The 19,832-nt window shown below is 43.4% G+C and overlaps 1 protein-coding gene across 1 annotated transcript in view; it reads left to right on the forward strand.

Moving 5' to 3' along the window:
• Positions 1-19,832, forward strand: part of LOC126092062 (uncharacterized) — a 147,073-nt gene that overhangs the window by 39,786 nt on the left and 87,455 nt on the right. The window contains exons 4-5 of the mRNA XM_049907474.1: positions 1,219-1,391; positions 11,411-11,486. Coding sequence (XP_049763431.1) covers positions 1,219-1,391; positions 11,411-11,486 — 249 coding nt within the window. The remainder of the gene's footprint in view (positions 1-1,218; positions 1,392-11,410; positions 11,487-19,832) is intronic.

Below are 19,832 nucleotides of genomic sequence, written 5' to 3' on the forward strand. Positions count from 1 at the left end.
GCCAGTTTGGAAATTAAAATCACTGAGTAGAATTTTCACGTCATCTTATGGAATTTTGGCCATCTTTGTTGCCTAAAAAGAAAGCCATGCCAAAAAGTTCTGCTCCCTGCTATTTTACCAATTTTCTTATTTGTTAGAATTTTGAAGGTTCTGTAATTATTGTAGTCTATCGTTTCTGAATATATGAAGCGTGTTTCTTGCTGGGTGAGAATTTAGATTTTGTATTTCATGAGTTCTGTTGTGAGATTGTGTAGTTTTCCTGCTCGAATGGATGTCGTAGTGTCGCAAGTGCCAATGTAGGTATGTGCTTTTCTTGAACGTTTACCAGAGCACTCCAACTTGCTCTCTCTCATATAGGTCCAAGCTCCCCAAAATCCGAATGCGTGGTTGCCACTTAGCAGTGGGTGTATCGTCCACCTGGGGTAATTATGTTTTTATTTGTATGAATCATGTTTGCATCTCGTCAATTTTCTAGCTTTTGCTAATGGTGTAAAACCAGAGATTGAGAGTTCCTGGTGCATGTTTATAGCTGCACCGCCTAGTGAACAGATCATTATTATTATTATTATTATTATTATTATTATTAGTGAGAATGGTTAGACACAAAACATTGGAAGCCTGAAGTCTTCCAATTTTTGCCACTTCAGAAGTAAGAATCCTAGCATTCCAGTGATTTACAAACAGTAAGCCTAAGTTTTTCTTTTTAATTTGGTTGATTTTAAATGGGAGTTCAGGGTTCAGTGAATCGTGTTGCTAGGGAGAGGAGTTATGCAGAGGAAGCATGTTTTAAAGTGTCTAACCTCTGTGTGGATAGCTAACTTTTTTCTCTTCGTAGGAAATGTAGGTAGCACTCAAATTGCACTGAGAGTTACTTCATCATTCTATTTAAAAATAGCCATTAGAAATAAACAGCAATAGTTGTCTCATTGATTCATTAATTTGTGGTTTAATAACTTACCTACAGAAACTGAATACCACTTATCTTTTGTCATTTTAAAATTTGAAATGTTCAAAGAAAATTCTTTTTCAGTTTGAAGTTTAGATTGGTGCTAACACAGATTATAGCAGAAGGGTGGGAAAGGGGAGGGCATTACTAACAGCTATCATACTCTGCAGTAATGGTCCCAGAAAAGTTGAGCCCACTGATGTAGAAGAAATATGAAGCCACTAATTTCATCTCCATGATGGTGGCACTCACATATCACAATATCTTTACAGGAACGTGAATCTATGAAAGAGCAGTGCCCATTTTGCGAGAGATATTTAATTCCCACAAGTTTGAAGGTCCATTTGCAGCTACACAGGTCTGAACAAGAAAGGCAGCAACAACAGGAAGAAATAATTGCTTTCAACATGGAATCTGGAAAACGCAAACGAGCTGCAGCTGAAAAGTAAGTATCTGAAATGCATTTTCAATTTTTGCAGATCCCAAATTGTCAGCATTTACCATTAATTTTGTATTTAAAAACTGAATCTTTCAAACTACTTATAACTGCATCTTTAGGTGCAGAACTAATAAATAAACCAGAATTTGTAGCTCTACTGAATTAAGAGAGGAGAATTCTTCAGTATCTTCAGAATGGTAGCAACATAAGGAGATAATGTAGATCATGCTGAACAGTTGTAAATGATGAGGTAAAAACTTTAGAAAATACATATAAGGAGCTGATAACTGCCAAAGAAAGAACCAGCTTCTCCCAAGTTTTCATTGATAGCATATAAGGGAGAAGATAAACTATTTGAGGATGGCAAGGCCTATTTTGGTTGTTGACGCCAGTGAAGTAGGCAAGACCCTTAAACTTTCTCTCTCTTATCCACATCACTTCTGAGGCAGACTTTTAATGAGGTATCGCCTTCATGTACACAGTGGTGGCAGAATAATAAGTGCAGCAGATAGCCTAGTGTAGAACAAACGCACTACTGAGAGCTGCTACTGTTCGAACATAAGCAGCATAAACAACTGCTTCATTGCCTCTACAACTCACCTAATATTTGAAGAAAGGCTAGCAAAAGCAAAAGGACAACAAAACTTAGGTGAAGTAGGTCGCTCAGTGCACATTTGTTACTGAATGGGATGATCCCACCATGAATGTAATGTTTCCTTGAAAGACCGAACTATGGCATAACCCTGCTTTTACGTTCCCGGAATTAATGTTTTTTCGCCATTTATGACATTTTTATCGTCCCCGTCAAATTTCTTATGTTCACAATGTTAATTTGCACCCGATTTTGTGTCAACATATTTATAATTTTCCCACTATTTACATATTACGAAAAAATGTTTGTGGAGAAGAAGATTACGCTGGCCGTCCACTAGTGTTTACAAATATTACGTGGTTAAGTTTCTTGACACCAGGGCACTCTACTCAGTGGATTTGAACCAGTAAATGTGGAAAAGTTGGAACAGTTCATGCCGTATCTCCTGCCACTGCCAGGCTCTACTTGGCGTGGTGACTGATGGGAGTAAATAGGTCCATTCGAGTAAATATATCATGACAAATCACAACTATTTCCAAACTGTCTCTACTGCGCAAATTCAGTTTCGTGATTGTTGTGATTACCCTGATACCTTTGTCGAACCATATTTAGTGTGTTTCAGCGTTTGGCCACTTGTAGCACAAGTTGACATCGTCATTCACTTTGCATTGATCAAATGTTTTTAGGTTAAAAACATAGCTGGTTATATATTTTTTTCATGCTGAGCAAAATGTGTTTCAAGAATTTATTCTCATTGTCAAGTGCAGTATTTACATATGTATTTGTTGTGAAGTTAGACAAACAAGTGATGTGAGTGTTAGATTGCATGTGAGGGGTTTTCCACATAACTGAGGAGGCATAGTACCAGATCACCTCAAAAAGATGGCTACAGTACAAGAGACGCAAAATAACAAATCTTCAGACACCACACAAAATACTTATGTACATATTTGCACTTGACAACAAGAAAAAATTCTCAAAACGTGTCATGCTAAGCATGAAAAGTTACGTAACTAGTGCAGTATTTCATTATTTAACTAATGACTGGCAGCTGCAGGGTTTCAAAAACATCGAGTCTGATGTATTAAATTGAGCAAACGTTCCTACTTCCCAGACAGTTGTCAGTTCCAGTTACATCAGGGGCTTTTATTAGATAATTAACCTTTATTAGGTAATAAAAAACTGCCTGACAAGTCTGTTGATGCCTGTTATCTACATATATCATACAAAAAGTAAAAAATGCAAGGGGATATCCTATCCATAAATTTTAACAGCTTAAAACATTATTTCCCACATTTTACATTTTCCCGCATTTTACAACATTTTTTTGAAGTCCCTTGAAAAGTGTAAAAGCAGGATATCTCTGTAGTATAAAGAAGTTACTTTTCTTTCATACATAGATGCTGAGTAGTTCCTAAATTGATGGACTGTTTGTAAGTACCTTGTAGTTATGATGGCACTAGGGGAGCTTTACGCCTTTTACACGGGGCCATTTTTGAAGATGCTTGCACCTGATGAATGAAACTAGTAATAAAATAATGTGTGACCTATGTCAGGTCATCTGTAGATTAATTCCTATTGGTTGTTGTATTCCCAGCAGATGGATATCTATATTTACTAAGCTTTCGATCAGATGTACCGAGCTAAGAAACTTTAATAGTCTTTGATTTCCAAAAGATGCAAGATGCTGTAATATTGTAAATGGCCCAGCTGCATGTAGAAAGTTTCTCAACCAGTTTAGAGTTGTTATTTCTGAAGGGGATGTTCGTTTCAGAGATGACTACCATCTACATTAAAACTGATTTCAGGCCTATTCCCCTTAGAGTTTCAGGAAAATCACATACACTCCTGGAAATGGAAAAAAGAACACATTGACACCGGTGTGTCAGACCCACCATACTTGCTCCGGACACTGCGAGAGGGCTGTACAAGCAATGATCACACGCACGGCACAGCGGACACACCAGGAACCGCGGTGTTGGCCGTCGAATGGCGCTAGCTGCGCAGCATTTGTGCACCGCCGCCATCAATGTCAGCCAGTTTGCCGTGGCATACGGAGCTCCATCGCAGTCTTTAACACTGGTAGCATGCCGCGACAGCGTGGACGTGAACCGTATGTGCAGTTGATGGACTTTGAGCGAGGGCGTATAGTGGGCATGCGGGAGGCCGGGTGGACGTACCGCCGAATTGCTCAACACGTGGGGCGTGAGGTCTCCACAGTACATCGATGTTGTCGCCAGTGGTCGGCGGAAGGTGCACGTGCCCGTCGACCTGGGACCGGACCGCAGTGACGCACGGATGCACGCCAAGACCGTAGGATCCTACGCAGTGCCGTAGGGGACCGCACCGCCACTTCCCAGCAAATTAGGGACACTGTTGCTCCTGGGGTATCGGCGAGGACCATTCGCAACCGTCTCCATGAAGCTGGGCTACGGTCCCGCACACCGTTAGGCCGTCTTCCGCTCACGCCCCAATATCGTGCAGCCCGCCTCCAGTGGTGTCGTGACAGGCGTGAGTGATGAGAGTCGCTTCTGCCTTGGTGCCAATGATGGTCGTATGCGTGTTTAGCGCCGTGCAGGTGAGCGCCACAATCAGGACTGCATACGACCGAGGCACACAGGGCCAACACCCGGCATCATGGTGTGGGGAGCGATCTCCTACACTGGCCGTACACCACTGGTGATCGTCGAGGGGACACTGAATAGTGCACGGTACATCCAAACCGTCATCGAACCCATCGTTCTACCATTCCTAGACCGGCAAGGGAACTTGCTGTTCCAACAGGACAATGCATGTCCGCATGTATCCCGTGCCACCCAACGTGCTCTAGAAGGTGTAAGTCAACTACCCTGGCCAGCAAGATCTCCGGATCTGTCCCCCATTGAGCATGTTTGGGACTGGATGAAGCGACGTCTCACGCGGTCTGCACGTCCAGCACGAATGCTGGTCCAACTGAGGTGCCAGGTGGAAATGGCATGGCAAGCCATTCCACAGGACTACATCCAGCATCTCTATGATTGTCTCCATGGGAGAATAGCAGCCTGCATTGCTGCGAAAGGTGGATATACACTGTACTAGTGCCGACATTGTGCATGCTCTGTTGCCTGTGTCTATGTGCCTGTGGTTCTGTCAGTGTGATCATGTGATGTATCTGACCCCAGGAATGTGTCAATAAAGTTTCCCCTTCCTGGGACAATGAATTCACGGTGTTCTTATTTCAATTTCCAGGAGTGTATTTTCCAGCAGCAGATTATAGGTAATAAGTTTTTGACTATTTTCTTGTTACCAGATAAAAAAAATTTAAGCCACCCCTTTTTGAGAGGATGGAGAGGAAATTTAGGAACACTAGCAATTGCTGCTATGAGAAACTGAAACGAACAGACATCCCAACACTGCCACACACGTGATTTTTTTTTTTTTTTTTTTTTTTTTTTTTTTTTTTTTTTTTTTTTTTTTTAGTCAAAAAGAAGTTATCGGGTAGAAGGATGGCAGGATATGTTACTTCCCATGTGCCCTCTGTGTCAGTAGTTTTGTATCAAATGTAAAGATAACAGTCCCATATCCCCTTCCCCTCTGTGGGTCCAGGGGTTAGAATAGGCCCGAGGGATCCCTGTCTGTCATACGAGGTGAATAAAAGGAGTTTCACACGTTTTGGCCTTTATGTGATGGTCCCCTGTAGGGTTTGACCTCCATTCTTCAAAATTTTCCCGAAGAGCGTGCCAATTGGAGAAGGTCGCCTTACAAGGTGCATCGTGTCCATTGTGCATTGAGATCTTTAGCCCACTTTCTCATCATCGCATTGCAGTCCTGCCCATTCTCCATCTCTTGGGCTGGGTGCATTTTCCACTATGCACTATGCAGTGTCGATTTCTGAATCAACGATGACCATGGACTTCTTTGCACCTCGGTAGCCAGTCCGTTGTGGTGGGGCCGCCATTGTACCCTTTTGGTTGTAGCCCCCTGACCACACAGGGATCGCTCTGCTGATGCCTGCACCGTTAACTCCCCACGTGTGCCAAAGTGTTGATGCCCATCCCCCTGGGGCATCGGAACTCCATCAGAACCATCGAGGACGTCCGTTCCCACTTCTAAGCCGGAGAAGCATAAGTCTTCTTCAGCTTCTCTCACTAGGAAGGGGTCCCTTGGGTCACTCCCTTCCCAGATTTCTTCTAGTGGGAAAGGTGACCCCAGCCAGTGGCTGAAGAGCCCAAAAGCAGCTGGTCATAGGACTTCACGCTCATCGTCAGTCCCGGAGACTGAGCCAGTGAAGTCCTCCCAGCCAGGGAAACCCAAGGAGCAGCGAGAGAAATCCAAAAAGAAAACCCCTAAGACCAAGGAAATTACGGTGGCACCCACACCACCGCTACCTATAAGATCTGCGGCTGAGTATGGGGTGGAGATTTTGGTGGCTGCTGAGGATCTAGATCTCGCCAGACCCTCAGACACAATGGATATAGACTGCTCGGGCAATAAATCAGTGGCAGCAGGTGACTCTGAGGCATAAACTGCCTCATTGAATGTTCCATGCCTTCCCAGTCTCACGATGCCATCCTCCAGTGGAATTGCAGCGGTTTTTTCCACTGTCTGGCTGAGCTACAGCAACTGTTAAGCTTTACACCTGCTATCTGCATTGCCTTCCAGGAAACCTAGTTCCCAGCAATGCGGACCCATGCGCTCCATGGCTATAAGGGATATTACAGGAACCGTAGCGACTATAATCGAGTTTGAGGTGAAGTTTGGGTTTATGTCCTACACTTGGTCTGTAGTGAACATGTGCCCCTTCAAACCCCTCTTGAAGCTGTGACTGTCAGAATAAGGATGACGCTGGAAATAACTGTCTGCATTGTATATCTTCCTCCAGATGGTGCAGTACCCCTGAATGTATTAGCTGCACTGATTGATCAATTCCCTAAACCTTTCCTACTTCTGGGAGATTTTAATGCCCATAACCCCTTGTGGGGTGGTACCATGCTTACTGGCCATGGCAGAGATGTCGAAACTTTACTGTCGCAATTCGACCTCTGCCTCTTAAATACTGGGGCCGCCACACGTTTCATTGTGGCTCACGGTAGTTACTCGGCCATTGATTTATCGATTTGCAGCCCAGGACTTCTCCGATCTATCCTCTGCAGAGCACATGACGACCTGTGTGGTAGTGACCACTTCTCCATCTTCCTGTCACTGCCCCAGCATCAGGCACATGGACGCCTGCCCAGATGGGCTTTGAACAAGGCGGACTGCTGTCATTGCTGAATCTCCCCTACACGGTAACATCAGTGTGATGGTTGAGCAGGTGACTAGCAAAATTGTTTCTGCAGCAGAAAATGCGAGTCCTCACTCTTTAGGGTGCCCGAGATGTAAGGCAGTCCCTTGGTGGTCGCCGGAAGTTGCTGAAGCGAATACATAGAAAGAAGGATCCTTTATTGTATGATTATATGATAGCGGAACAAACACTGGTAGCAGTTACTTCTGTAAAATATCTGGGAGTATGCGTGCGGAACGATTTGAAGTGGAATGATCATATAAAATTAATTGTTGGTAAGGCGGGTACCAGGTTGAGATTCATTGGGAGAGTCCTTAGAAAATGTAGTCCATCAACAAAGGAGGTGGCTTACAAAACACTCGTTCGACCTATACTTGAGTATTGCTCATCAGTGTGGGATCCGTACCAGATCGGGTTGACGGAGAAGATAGAGAAGATTCAAAGAAGAGCGGCGCGTTTCGTCACAGGGTTATTTGGTAACCGTGATAGCGTTACGGAGATGTTTAACAAACTCAAGTGGCAGACTCTGCAAGAGAGGCGCTCTGCATCGCGGTGTAGCTTGCTCGCCAGGTTTCGAGAGGGTGCGTTTCTGGATGAGGTATCGAATATATTGCTTCCCCCTACTTATACCTCCCGAGGAGATCACAAATGTAAAATTAGAGAGATTAGAGCGCGCACAGAGGCCTTCAGACAGTCGTTCTTCCCGCGAACCATACGTGACTGGAACAGGAAAGGGAGGTAATGACAGTGGCACGTAAAGTGCCCTCCGCCACACACCGTTGGGTGGCTTGCGGAGTATAAATGTAGATGTAGATGTAGATGAAGCAATTAAGAAGCATCGGCGAGCTCTACAGCGGCATAAGCGGCACCCTTCCCTGGAGCACCTCATAGCCTTTAAAAGGCTCCATGCCTTTGTTCACTACCTTATCAAACAACAGAAGAAAAGAGTGTTGGGAGAGATACATCTCCACCATTGGGTGCCACACGTCACCTTCCCAAGTCTGCCCAAAGATCAAATGTCATTTCGGGTACCAGGCCCCAACAGCTGTCCCCGGTGTTACCATAAATGACGAGTTATGTAACGATGCAAACGTGATTGCGGAGCACTTTGCTGAGCACTTTGCTCGAGCCACTGCATCGGAGAACAACCCCTCAGCCTTTCGCACACTCAAACAGCAGCTGGAATGGAATGTCCTCTCATTCACTACACGCTGCAGTGAATCCTACAATGCCCCATTTACAGAGTGGGAGCTCCTCAGTGCCCTTGCACATTGCCCCAACACAGTTCCTGGGACTGATGGCATCCACAGCCAGATGATTAAACATCTCTCATCTGACTACAAGCAACATCTTCTTGTCATCTTCAGCCGGATCTGGTGCGATGGCGTTTTTCCATCGCTATGGCGGGAGAGCACCATCATTCCGGTGTTCAAACCTGATAAAAACCCGATTGATGTGGATATCTATCTGCCCATCAGCCTCGCCAATGTTCTTTGTAAGCTGCTGGAACGCATGGTATGTTGGCGGTTGGGTTGGGTCCTGGAGTCACATGGCTTGCTGGCTCCATGTCCGGGGACCACTCCACTTTCCATGCCCAAGTTGGTGACTCCCGTAGTTGCATCCATGTCCCGGAGAATGGAGTCCCCCGGGCTCTGTATTGAGTGTCTCTCTATTAGTGGCCATTAACAGTCTAGCAGCAGCTGTCGGACCCTCCATCTCACCTTCTCTGTATGCAGACAACTTCCACATTTCGTACTGCTGCTCCAATACTGTTGTTGCTGAGTGGCGCTTCCCGGGAGCTATCCACGAGGTGTAGTCATGGGCTCTAGCCCACGGCTTCCAGTTTTCAGCTGCAAAGACATGTGTAATGCACCTCTGTCGGCATCGTACCGTTCATCCGGAACCTGCACTTTACCTTAAAGACGATCCACTCACTGTAGTGGAGACATATCAATTCCTAGGACTGGTTTTCGACGCTCGATTGACTTGGCTCCCTCATCTTCGTCCGCTTAAGCAGAAGTGCTGGCAGCATCTCAATGCCCTCAATTGCCTGAGCAACACCAATTGGGGTGCAGATCGCTCTACACTGCTGCAGCTCTACAGAGCCCTTGTCCACTCCCAAATTGACTATGGGAGTGTGGTTTATGTTTCGGCAGTGCCTTCAGCATTGTATTTACCCGACTTTGTGCACCACTGTGGGGTTTGATTAGCGACAGGAGCTTTTAGGACGAGTCTTGTGACCAATGTACTGGTGGAGGCTGGTGTCCCTCCACTGCAGATCAGATGTGCGCAACTGATCGCCAGTTACGCAGCACACATTCATAGTTCCCCTGAGCATCCGAATTACCATCTCCTTTTACCACCCGCGGCAGTCCATCTCCCGCATCGGCGACCCAGATCGGGGCTAACGATTGCAGTTTGCGTGGGGTCCCTTCCCTCTGAACTGGAGTCCTTCCCTTTACCACCTCTACTTGTGGTCCGTCCATGTATGCCTCCATGGTGTACACCACGGTCGCAGCTTTGTCTGGACTTTTGCATGGCCCTAAGGACTCCGTTAACCCCGTCGCTCTTCAGTCACTTCCTCTTGACTCGATGTGCTTCAGGGCTCTGAAGTGGTTTACACCGATGACTCAATGGCTAATGGTCACATAGGCTTCGCATATGTTCATGGAGGACATATTGAGCAGCACTCCTTGCTAGTTGGCTGCAGTGTTTTCACTGCAGAGCTGGCGTCCATATCTTGTGCTCTTGAATACATCTGCTCGTGCCCTGGCGAGTCATTTCTCCTGTGTACTGACTCCTTGAGCAGCCTACAAGCTATCGACCAGTGCTACCCTTGCTACCTTCTGGTAGCATCCATTCAGGAGTCCATCTATGCCCTGGAACAGTCCCGCCATTCCGTGGTGTTTGTGTGGACCCCAGGACACATCAGAATCTTCGGCAACGAACTGGCCAACAGGCTGGCCAAACAGGCGACGCCGAAACTGCTTCTGGAGATAGGCATCTCCGAAGCTGACTTGTGATCTGTCTTACATCGCAGGGTTTTCCGGCTTCGGGAGACTGAATGGCGTAACAGCACACACAACAAACTGCGTGTCATTAAGGAGACTATGAATGTGTGGAAGTCTTCCATGCAGGCCTCTCACAGGGAATCAGTTGTCTTCTGCTTGCTCCTTATTTGGCCATACGTGGCTAATGCATGGTTACCTACTCCGTTGTGAGGATCCACCTCAGTGTTGCTGTGGCTCCCAAATGACAGTTGTCCACTTCTTGCTGGACTGCCCACATTTAGCCGCTCTGTGGCAGACTTTCCAGCACTCTGCCTTCGATGTTGGTCAACAATGCCTCCACAGAAGTTATAGTTTTACATTTTATCCGTGAGAGTGGGTTTTATACTTCTATGTAGGATTTAGCACATGTCCTTTGTCCCTCTGTGTCCTCCACCCTAGTGCTTTTAGGACAGGGATTTTAATGTGTTGCAGAGTGGCTGGCTTTTCCTTTTTATTCTCGTGGTTGGCCAGCCACTGTAATCTGCTTTCATGTTTTACTCTCTTCTCTTTCTAGTGTCTCTCTGTTGTTTTATTGTCCTCTTTTTCCTTTTAGTGTTCATTGCCTTCCCTCGTTCTTTTGGCTTTTCCTTTTTTTCCATTTTGTGTTATATGTTTCATCCATTTTATTCTCACACTTGTGGAATTGTTTTAATAGGAACAGGAGACTGATGACCTCATAGTTTGGTCCCTTCTCCTGCCTTTAAAACAACCAACCATCAGTCCCATCCTGATACGTACTTTCAAGTTTAGGCTCCTTTGACATTTTAAGGAAATAAAACTTCCTCATTCTCTCATTCTGCTTATTTTGTTATAAAAAGAGTGAAGTTAGCAATACATAAAAGCACTGAACAGTACTTTCCACATTTATGCCAGTAGACCACGGACATTGTACTTTGTTTTAATGTTCTGATTGGTACATTGTTAAGGAAATTGTATTGTTAATATATTCCTCGAAGGCTTAAATGTTGCAGGGGTACTAAATTCATTGACGATCTTTATAACAATAAACTAAATAATTTCTCACTAAATTTGCTTTCAGATGTTGTCAGTATAACATTAGTTTACATCTGAATTCAAAAAGTTATATTCATACCTATGAAATTTTCAATTTCTTTTTCAGAGCAACCACTCTCATGCAAGAATTCATGAAGGGAGGTGAAGATGATGAACCACCTGGGGAGCAGAAAGCTGACAAGGTTTCTAAAATTTCTGTGTGTACTAAATGAGGATACACATAGAGTAATCACTGAATAACTGCCACATCACATAGTTGTATACTTGTACACTTGATGATGATACAAATAGTAACATTAACCGAATTTTCCTTTGGTGCCTGGCAGAATATGTTAACAATATTAAATATGAAATACTTTCCTAATTTACTGCTGTATACAAGGGTACAACAATTATTATCCGCAAAGTAGTTATAAAATTTTATTGTAATCAAATAGGAAACTTACATCATTTTTCGATATAGTCTCTTGCGTTTCAATGCCCTTCATCCATCGTTGTACAAGCTTCCTGATGCCCTCATAAAAGAAGGTTCTTGGTTGAGCTGTGAGCCAGGAATGCACCGCTTCTGTTACTGCTTCATCCGAGGCAAATCAATGGCCTCTTAATGCCTGTTTGAGTGGACCAGACATGCGATAGTCAGAAGAGGCAAGATCAGGACTATATGAAGGTTGATCCAGTACTTCTAATTTGAGTTTCTAGAGTGTTTCAGCATTGTGGGCAACAGTATGTGGACAGGCATTGTCGTGCAACAATGCAACATCTTTTGACAGCAGTCCTCAGCATTTGCTTTGAATTGCAGGCTTTAGCCTGGCAGTAAGCATCTCACTGTAAAGTACACTGTTTATTGTTGTGCTCCTTTGCCCATACTGTTCTAGTAATGGACCTTATGCATCTTTTGGGATGCAATGCGACTATGGAGATCCTGTGGACAGTTGGATCTTGAACTTTTTCTTGCACGGCAAATTTGGATGTTTCCATTCCATATCCTGCCGTTTACTCTCCGGCTCGTAACGATGGATCCATGTTTTTGTCACCAGTAATGATCCTGTCTAAGAATTGTCCGCTTCGTTACCCTAGCGATCCAGATGCATTTTGCAGATGTCCAAGCACGTTTGTTTATGCAAGTTGCACAAACTTTATGAAACCTAAGTCTGTTGTGGATGATTTCGTAGGCAGAACCGTGACTAATTTGCAGATGATGTGACACTTCGTCAATAGTTAATCGTCTGTCTAAGAGAATATTTCATGTGAAAGCTCAATGGTTTCTTCATTTGTGGCGGTAAACGGTTGTCGGGCTCCTTTATCGTGCGTAACACTTGTGTGACCATTTAGAAATTTTTCAATCCATTCGTAGACACTCCGTTGTGGCAAAACACTGTTCCGGTACTGTACAGAAATTCTTCGATGAATTTTGGCCCCTGATACGCCTTCCGACCACAAAAAACGGATCACTGAATGTTGCTCTTCTTTGGTGCAAATAGACAGTGGAGCAGCCCTGATTAATAGCATGACAGTGATAATGAACCTAACAGAGCAGCTTGAAAATTGCAGAGGTATAACAACAAATAAACAAAGCATGTGTCATCAGGGTAAAACGACAGTACTACCAAAATAAACAAAAATATAACTAAATTGCAGATAATAATTGACTTGACCTTTATTGGATTGCAAACTGGCTTTCAGCTTCTTAAGCCAGCGACAGGTGAATCTCAGACCAGGTCTTTACATATACTAACTCGACTAGCTTCATCATCTTTATTCAACCAGGTGAGTACACAATATGCAACAATGTCAGTGGGCCATTCAACTCAAACCTGGACACATGTTTGAAGAGAGGTTAAGTGCCAAAAATAACTGACTCGGTGGGATACTCACGTCATCTGGACTGTTAATGACTGGAATATAGCCTTCTGAGCAAGCTTTACACATAGTTCAGTCAGTATTTATATATCTCATACTGATTTAGTAGCTCGGGGATGAAGGGCCACCATCGCGTAGAGTTTGAGGTGCAATGGGGAGGATGGTGGGTGGGCGTAGCTAGGAAAACATAGCTGGAAGGTAAAATATATACCTGTAGTGCTATGATTTCATTGACACAACCCCTCAGTTGTGCAGTGTGGAAGTCCCACCGACAGCACCAGAAGCCAGCCGGATATGGCACGGCTGGTTGATATCTGTGGCCAGCGATGCTGTCACTTGTTTAGCCCACTCGGCAATGCCTACACTAATATGGATGGTGGGAAGTCATGCAACAAGCACCAGCAGTATGTAAGACTGCCAGCTTCCTCTTGGAGACTGTCAGGACCCAGCAGAAGAGCTTGCCCTCGCAGGTGACCCTGGTTGCTGGAGCACGTGCCCCAGTGTTGGTGTGCAGTGGGCCACACCGTCGCGGATACAAATTGCTGCCCTCCAAGACAGAAGCTCAGGTGCTGCTGAAGAAAGGCTGGAAGTGGCTCATCCATCACATAGAGCTAAGTCCACAGGCCGTGTGCTTAGTACAGGGAGCTGGTCTTGTGGAGGTGGTGACCTGGACCGGTGTTGGCTGCTTGTTGTCCCATAACTCGGTGGTGACTGGTGACACCCTTCATTATCAAGGGTGCTGCTAGAGTGCTCAAATGTCTGCTAAAATCAGTGTGTTTCTATACTGGTTAATGGCATGGTTGTTATGCTGATGCAATTCTTCCAATCACTTATGAATCAACACAGTCATCCAACACTTCTGCTGCATTGTGGTGGGTAAACAGGCCTATTGATGAAATCAGCATACCAATGCCTCAGCACCCATGGCTTTCAGTGCAGCCATAGCTGAACTACTATTTCCACAATAACACCCAAAATAGCAATGGTGCTACATATCATCCCCCTTTGGGAAGATGCAACCCTCATATCTTTACCCATGACCAGTCTGCAACAAGAGACTCCGTATACATGCCTACAATGTTGTTATTTTCAGTTTCCTTCGTTACACTATTCATCTCGAGCCTCAAGGTTCAGAGGTCATACTTTCACTCTGCGCTCTGGTCCACTGGTTTCTTGGTGATCCATACTCATTCATCATTCCTCGCATTATTACGTTGAACTTCAGGCCTTATTACTCACTACTCAATATGCATTAAAACCCCTTTACAAGAACATATAACTACTGTTATCACCATTTCTCACTCGCTGTTCTATCACAGCTCTTCTTCATTCAAACAACCAACAGTGCTCATTCCATCAATCAACTCGGCTCTCCGTGCCCCGCCCTGTGAGTTCCACACATTCTTAATTCTAGAATACGCTTCCGTTGATGCAAATTTTCTGTACGCCACCATTCTGCTTTACATATGATTACTTAAACAGTTTAGTGGTATGTGATAAAATGGAGGGTTACACTGATTAGCGGCCCTCCATCTAAGGTAGGCAAAGGCTGCACAAACCAGAGTCAAAATTAACACTGTGCCTGTTATTGTGACATACGTGGTCATGACTGTAAATCTTTGCTCCCCTTGGTACTGCTGCAAATGTTAAAGCATGCACTCTGTTGAAATTCTTCCTTCTTGCGTGTCCATTAGCCAGTTGAAGGAAAGGACTGGATCAGGGTATAATGTTTCAATCACATAGATCAAACTTTGCATTGGGAGCACCTCCAGCAGCTTATCTGGCCAATGCAACAGTGGTTGTGTTATGTTTAACTTCATCTCTTCTATTGTGGTGTCATCCAAAGAAATAGGTCTCGCGTCAGTGATGGTAAACAATGGAGGCACAAGTAAGGACTGCCTAACGCAGTGATGAATAAGTGATATTGGTGAAGACATACCGTCAAGAGGTTTTAACAAAGTGAGCTAGTATTTTGCATGTATTATATTATCAACTTGACCACCTCCAGAAGTAAATATAGATTTTCTATGAGCTGCTGCCATGCTGACACAAATGCCTCATTGTTTTTTCATCTGGCACTATACCTACATAAACCTATAACAATGGCTGACAGGTGAAATGTCGATCCTTTTACGTCACATTCTGTTCCGTTAATTACTACTCCAGAAATCATTGCAAAAGTGCACAAAATGGTCATGTAAAATCTCCAATGGAAAGAGTGTGAAATTGCTCACACTTGCCAGATGTCATCTGAAAGGGTATATCACATTTTAACTGAATAATTAGAAATGAAAAACTTACCTGCAGGTTGGGTGCCACGACTCTTGATGTGCGCCCCTACACATGTGCCATCACTATGGCAAAACTACATGAACTAAGGTATGAAATCTTGCCACACCCACCTTATTCATGTGATATGGCTCCGCCAGACTACCATCTCTTCCCGAAACTGAAAATTTTTCTTGGTGGGCGAAGATTTTCTTCAAACGAAGAATTGATAGCCGGAGTTGACAACTATTTTGCAGGCCTGAAGGAAACTCATTTTTGAGATAGGATTAAGGCACTGGAACATCATTGGACCAAGTGCATTAATCTACAAGGAGACTACATTGAAAAATAAGAAAAGTTTCAGTGATGTAAGTACTTTTTTTCTATTCTGTTCCGAAAACTTTTAAAACCACCCTCATAAGTCCCATTCCAGAAAGCAGGTGCTGATGATTGTAAATGTTACCAAACTATCAATTTAATAATTCATCATTGCAAAATACTAACACACATTCGTTCCAAAAGAACAGGAGAACTAGTAGAAGCTGACCTCAGGGCAGATCAGTTTGAATTTCGGAGGAATGTAGAAGCACACAAGGCAATGCTGACCCTACGACTTATCGTAGAAGATAAAAGAAAGGCAAATCTACCTTTATAACATTTGTTGACTAAGAAAAATTTTTTGACAGTGTTGACTGGAGTACTCTCCTTGAAATCATGGAGGTGGCAGGGGTAAAATACAAGGAGCAAAAGGCTATTGCATAGTAACCAGATAGCAGCTACAAGAGTTGATGGGTGTGAAAGGGAAACATTGAATAACATTGTGAATAGGCTACAGCCCAGTCTCACTGCTTTCTCTACCAGTCTGTGCATTGAGCAAGCAGTAAAGGAAACAAAAGAAAAATTTGGAATAGGAATTACAGTTCTTGAAGAAGAAATAAAAATCTTAATGTTTTCTGATGACACTAATTCTGTCAGAGGTAGGAAAGGACTTGGACAAGCATTTGAATGAAATGGACAGTGTGTTGAAAGGAGGACATAACTGGACATCAACCAAAATTAAAACAAGGATAATGGAATGTAGTCAAATTAAATCAGGTGATGATGGAGGGACTTGGATTAGGAAATGAGACCCTTAAAGTAGTAGATGAGTTTTGTATTTGGGCGGCAGAGTAACTGATGATGGACAAAGTAGAGATGATATAAAATGTAGATTGGCAGTGGAAAGAAAAGCATTTCTGAAGAAGAGAAATTTGTTAACATCAAATATAGATTTAAGTGTTAGGAAGTCTTTCCAGAAAGTATTTGTCTGGAGTGTAGCTTTGTATGGAAGTGAAACACGAGTGATAGACATCTTAGACAAAAAGAGAATGGAAGCTTTTGAAATGTGGTGTTACAAAAGAATGCTGAAGATTATGGGGGTAGATCATGTAACTAATGAGGAAGTACTGAATAGAATGGGGAGAGAAGAAATTTGTGGCACAAGCTGACTAGAAGAAGGAATCAGTTTATAGGACACATTCTGAGATATCAAGAGATCGCCAATTAGTATTGGAGGGAAGTGTGGGGGATACAAATTTTAGATGGACACCAAGAGATGATTACAGTTAGCAGATTCAGGACGACGTAAGTTGCAGTAGTTATTCGGAGATGAAGAGGCTTCCACAGGATAGAGTAGCATGGGGAGCTGCATCAAACCAGTCTTTGGGCGAAGACCACAACAACGTCTAAGGCATGGATTTTTTAAAATATTTATTCGTATGGGGCTCACATGCAGTTACAATTACAGGTATATAACACACACACAGGGGTATATCAACTGTGTTTTTTTTAATAGGAACCCCCATTTTTTATTACATATTCATATAGTTTGGAAAGAAATATGAATGTTTTAGTTGGACCACTTTTTTCGCTTTGTGATAGATGGCGCTGTAATAGTCACAAACATATAACTCACAATTTTAGACGAACAGTTCGTAACAGGTAGGTTTTTTAAATTAAAATACAGAACATAGGTACATTTAAACATTTTATTTCGGTTGTTCCAATGTGGTATATGTACCTTTGTGAACTTATCATTTCTGAGAAAGCATGCTGTTACAGTGTGATTACCTGTAAATACCACATTAATGCAATAAATGCTCATAATGATGTCTGTCAACCTCAATGAATTTGGCTATACGTGTAACGACATACCTCTGAACAGCGAGTAGTTCGCCTTCTGTAATGTGTGCACATGCATTGGCAATGTGCTGATGCATGTTGTCAGGCGTTGTCGGTGGATCACGATAGCAAATATCCTTCAACTGTCCCCACAGAAAGAAATCCGGGGATGTCAGATCCGGTGAACGTGCGGGCCATGGTATGATGCTTCGACGACCAATCCACCTGTCATGAAATATGCTATCCAGTACCTCTTCAACCGCACGCGAGCTATGTGCCGGACATCCATCATATTGGAAACACATCGCCATTCTGTCATGATGTGAAGCATCTTGTAGTCACATTGGTAGAACATTATGTAGGAAATCAGCATACATTGCACCATTTAGACTGCCATCGATAAAATGGGGGCCAATTATCCTTCCTCCCATAATGCCGCACCATACATTAACCCGCCAAGGTCGCTGATGTTCCAGTTGTCACAGACATCGTGGATTTTCCATTGCCCAATAGTGCATATTATGCCGGTTTACATTACCGCTGTTGGTGAATGACGCTTTGTCACTAAATAGAACGCGTGCAAAAAATGTGTCATCATCCCGTAATTTCTCTTGTGCCCAGTGGCAGAACTGTGCATGACGTTCAAAGTCATCGCCATTCAATTCCTGGTACTTAGAAATATGGTACGAGTGCAATTGATGTTGATGTAGCATTGTCGATACCGACGTTTTTGAGATTCCCGATTCCCGCACAATGTGTCTGCTACTGATGTGCGGATTAGCTGTGACAGCATGTAAAACACCTACTTGGGCATCGTCATTTGTTGCAGGTCATGGTTGACATTTCACATGTGGCTGAACACTTCCTGTTTCCTTAAATAATGTAACTATCCGGTGAACGGTCCGGACACTTGAATGATGTCGTCTAGTATACCAAGCAGCATACAAAGCACACTCCGATTGGGCAATTTGATCACAATAGCCATACATCAACACGATATTGACCTTTTCCGTAATTGGTAAACAGTCCATTTTAACACGGGTAATGTATCACGAAGCAAATACCATCCGCACTGGCGGAATGTTACCTGATAACACGTACTTATACATTTGTGACTATTACAGCACCATCTATCACAAAGCGAAAAAAGTGGTCCAACTAAAACATTCATATTTCAGTACGTACTACACGAATATGTAATAAAAAGTGGGGGTTCCTATTTAAAAAATCGCAGTTGATATCCGTTTGACATATGGCACCATCTAGCGGGCCCATAGTGCCATCTGGTTTCCCCCTTCAAGCTAGATGAGTTTCATTCTCTGTAGTTTGTTAATTTGATGCTTATTTCATGAGATATTAAAACTACGTATAAAACTAACTAAATGTCAACATCTGGGTTTCCAATCCATATAAGAGCCATATCATCAGCCTTCGTGAGCTTGCTCCAACCCCCTGGTTTAAGGCATAGAATGAGCTAATCACAACTCTGTTTAAAATATATAAATTTTGTGATGTTAAATATATGATCAGTAACAGCTTTATGTCATATTTGACTAATCAGAAGCAAAGTGTCATATTGGGCAGTCAGTCTGTAGGAATAAGTAATCCTCATTTGACTGGGGAAAAATCTTTACCTGTGACACATAGGTTTGATATTTGGCCCACTTTGCTCTTTGTATGTTCAGATTTCCTGTTTTGATGACATAGAAATAATTACAGGGGGACAATTATTCAATTACGTAAAAAAAGTTACAAACTACGGCGTACACACACTTTATTCAACATGTAAACATCACTACAGATATTCGGATTTAGGTTATGACATGTTCCATATGCGTGCCATCATTGGCGGCGATGAGGTGCAGGCGAATAGCAAAATTCCTCATGACATGCTGAAGTGTCGGAACATCAGTGCTGTCGATGACCTCTGGAATGGCTGTTTTCAGCTCAGCAATGGTTTTGGGATTATTGCTGTACACCTTGTCTTCAATATAGCCCCACAAAAAGGAGTTGCATGTGTCCAGATCCGGAGAATATGGCAGCCAATCAAGGTCCATGCCAGTGGCCTCTGGGTTCCCCAGAGCCAGAATGCTGCTGCAAAGTGCTCCTCCAGGACATCAAACACTCTCCTGCTTTGATGTGACAGAGCTCCGTCTTGGATGAAATACATCTTGTCAAAATCGGGGTCATTTTGGATAATGGGGATGAAATCACCTTTCAAAACCTTTGTGTACCATTCA

The sequence above is a fragment of the Schistocerca cancellata genome, chromosome 7 (assembly GCF_023864275.1).
Source record: "Schistocerca cancellata isolate TAMUIC-IGC-003103 chromosome 7, iqSchCanc2.1, whole genome shotgun sequence".
Classification (NCBI taxonomy): Eukaryota; Metazoa; Arthropoda; class Insecta; order Orthoptera; family Acrididae; genus Schistocerca; species Schistocerca cancellata.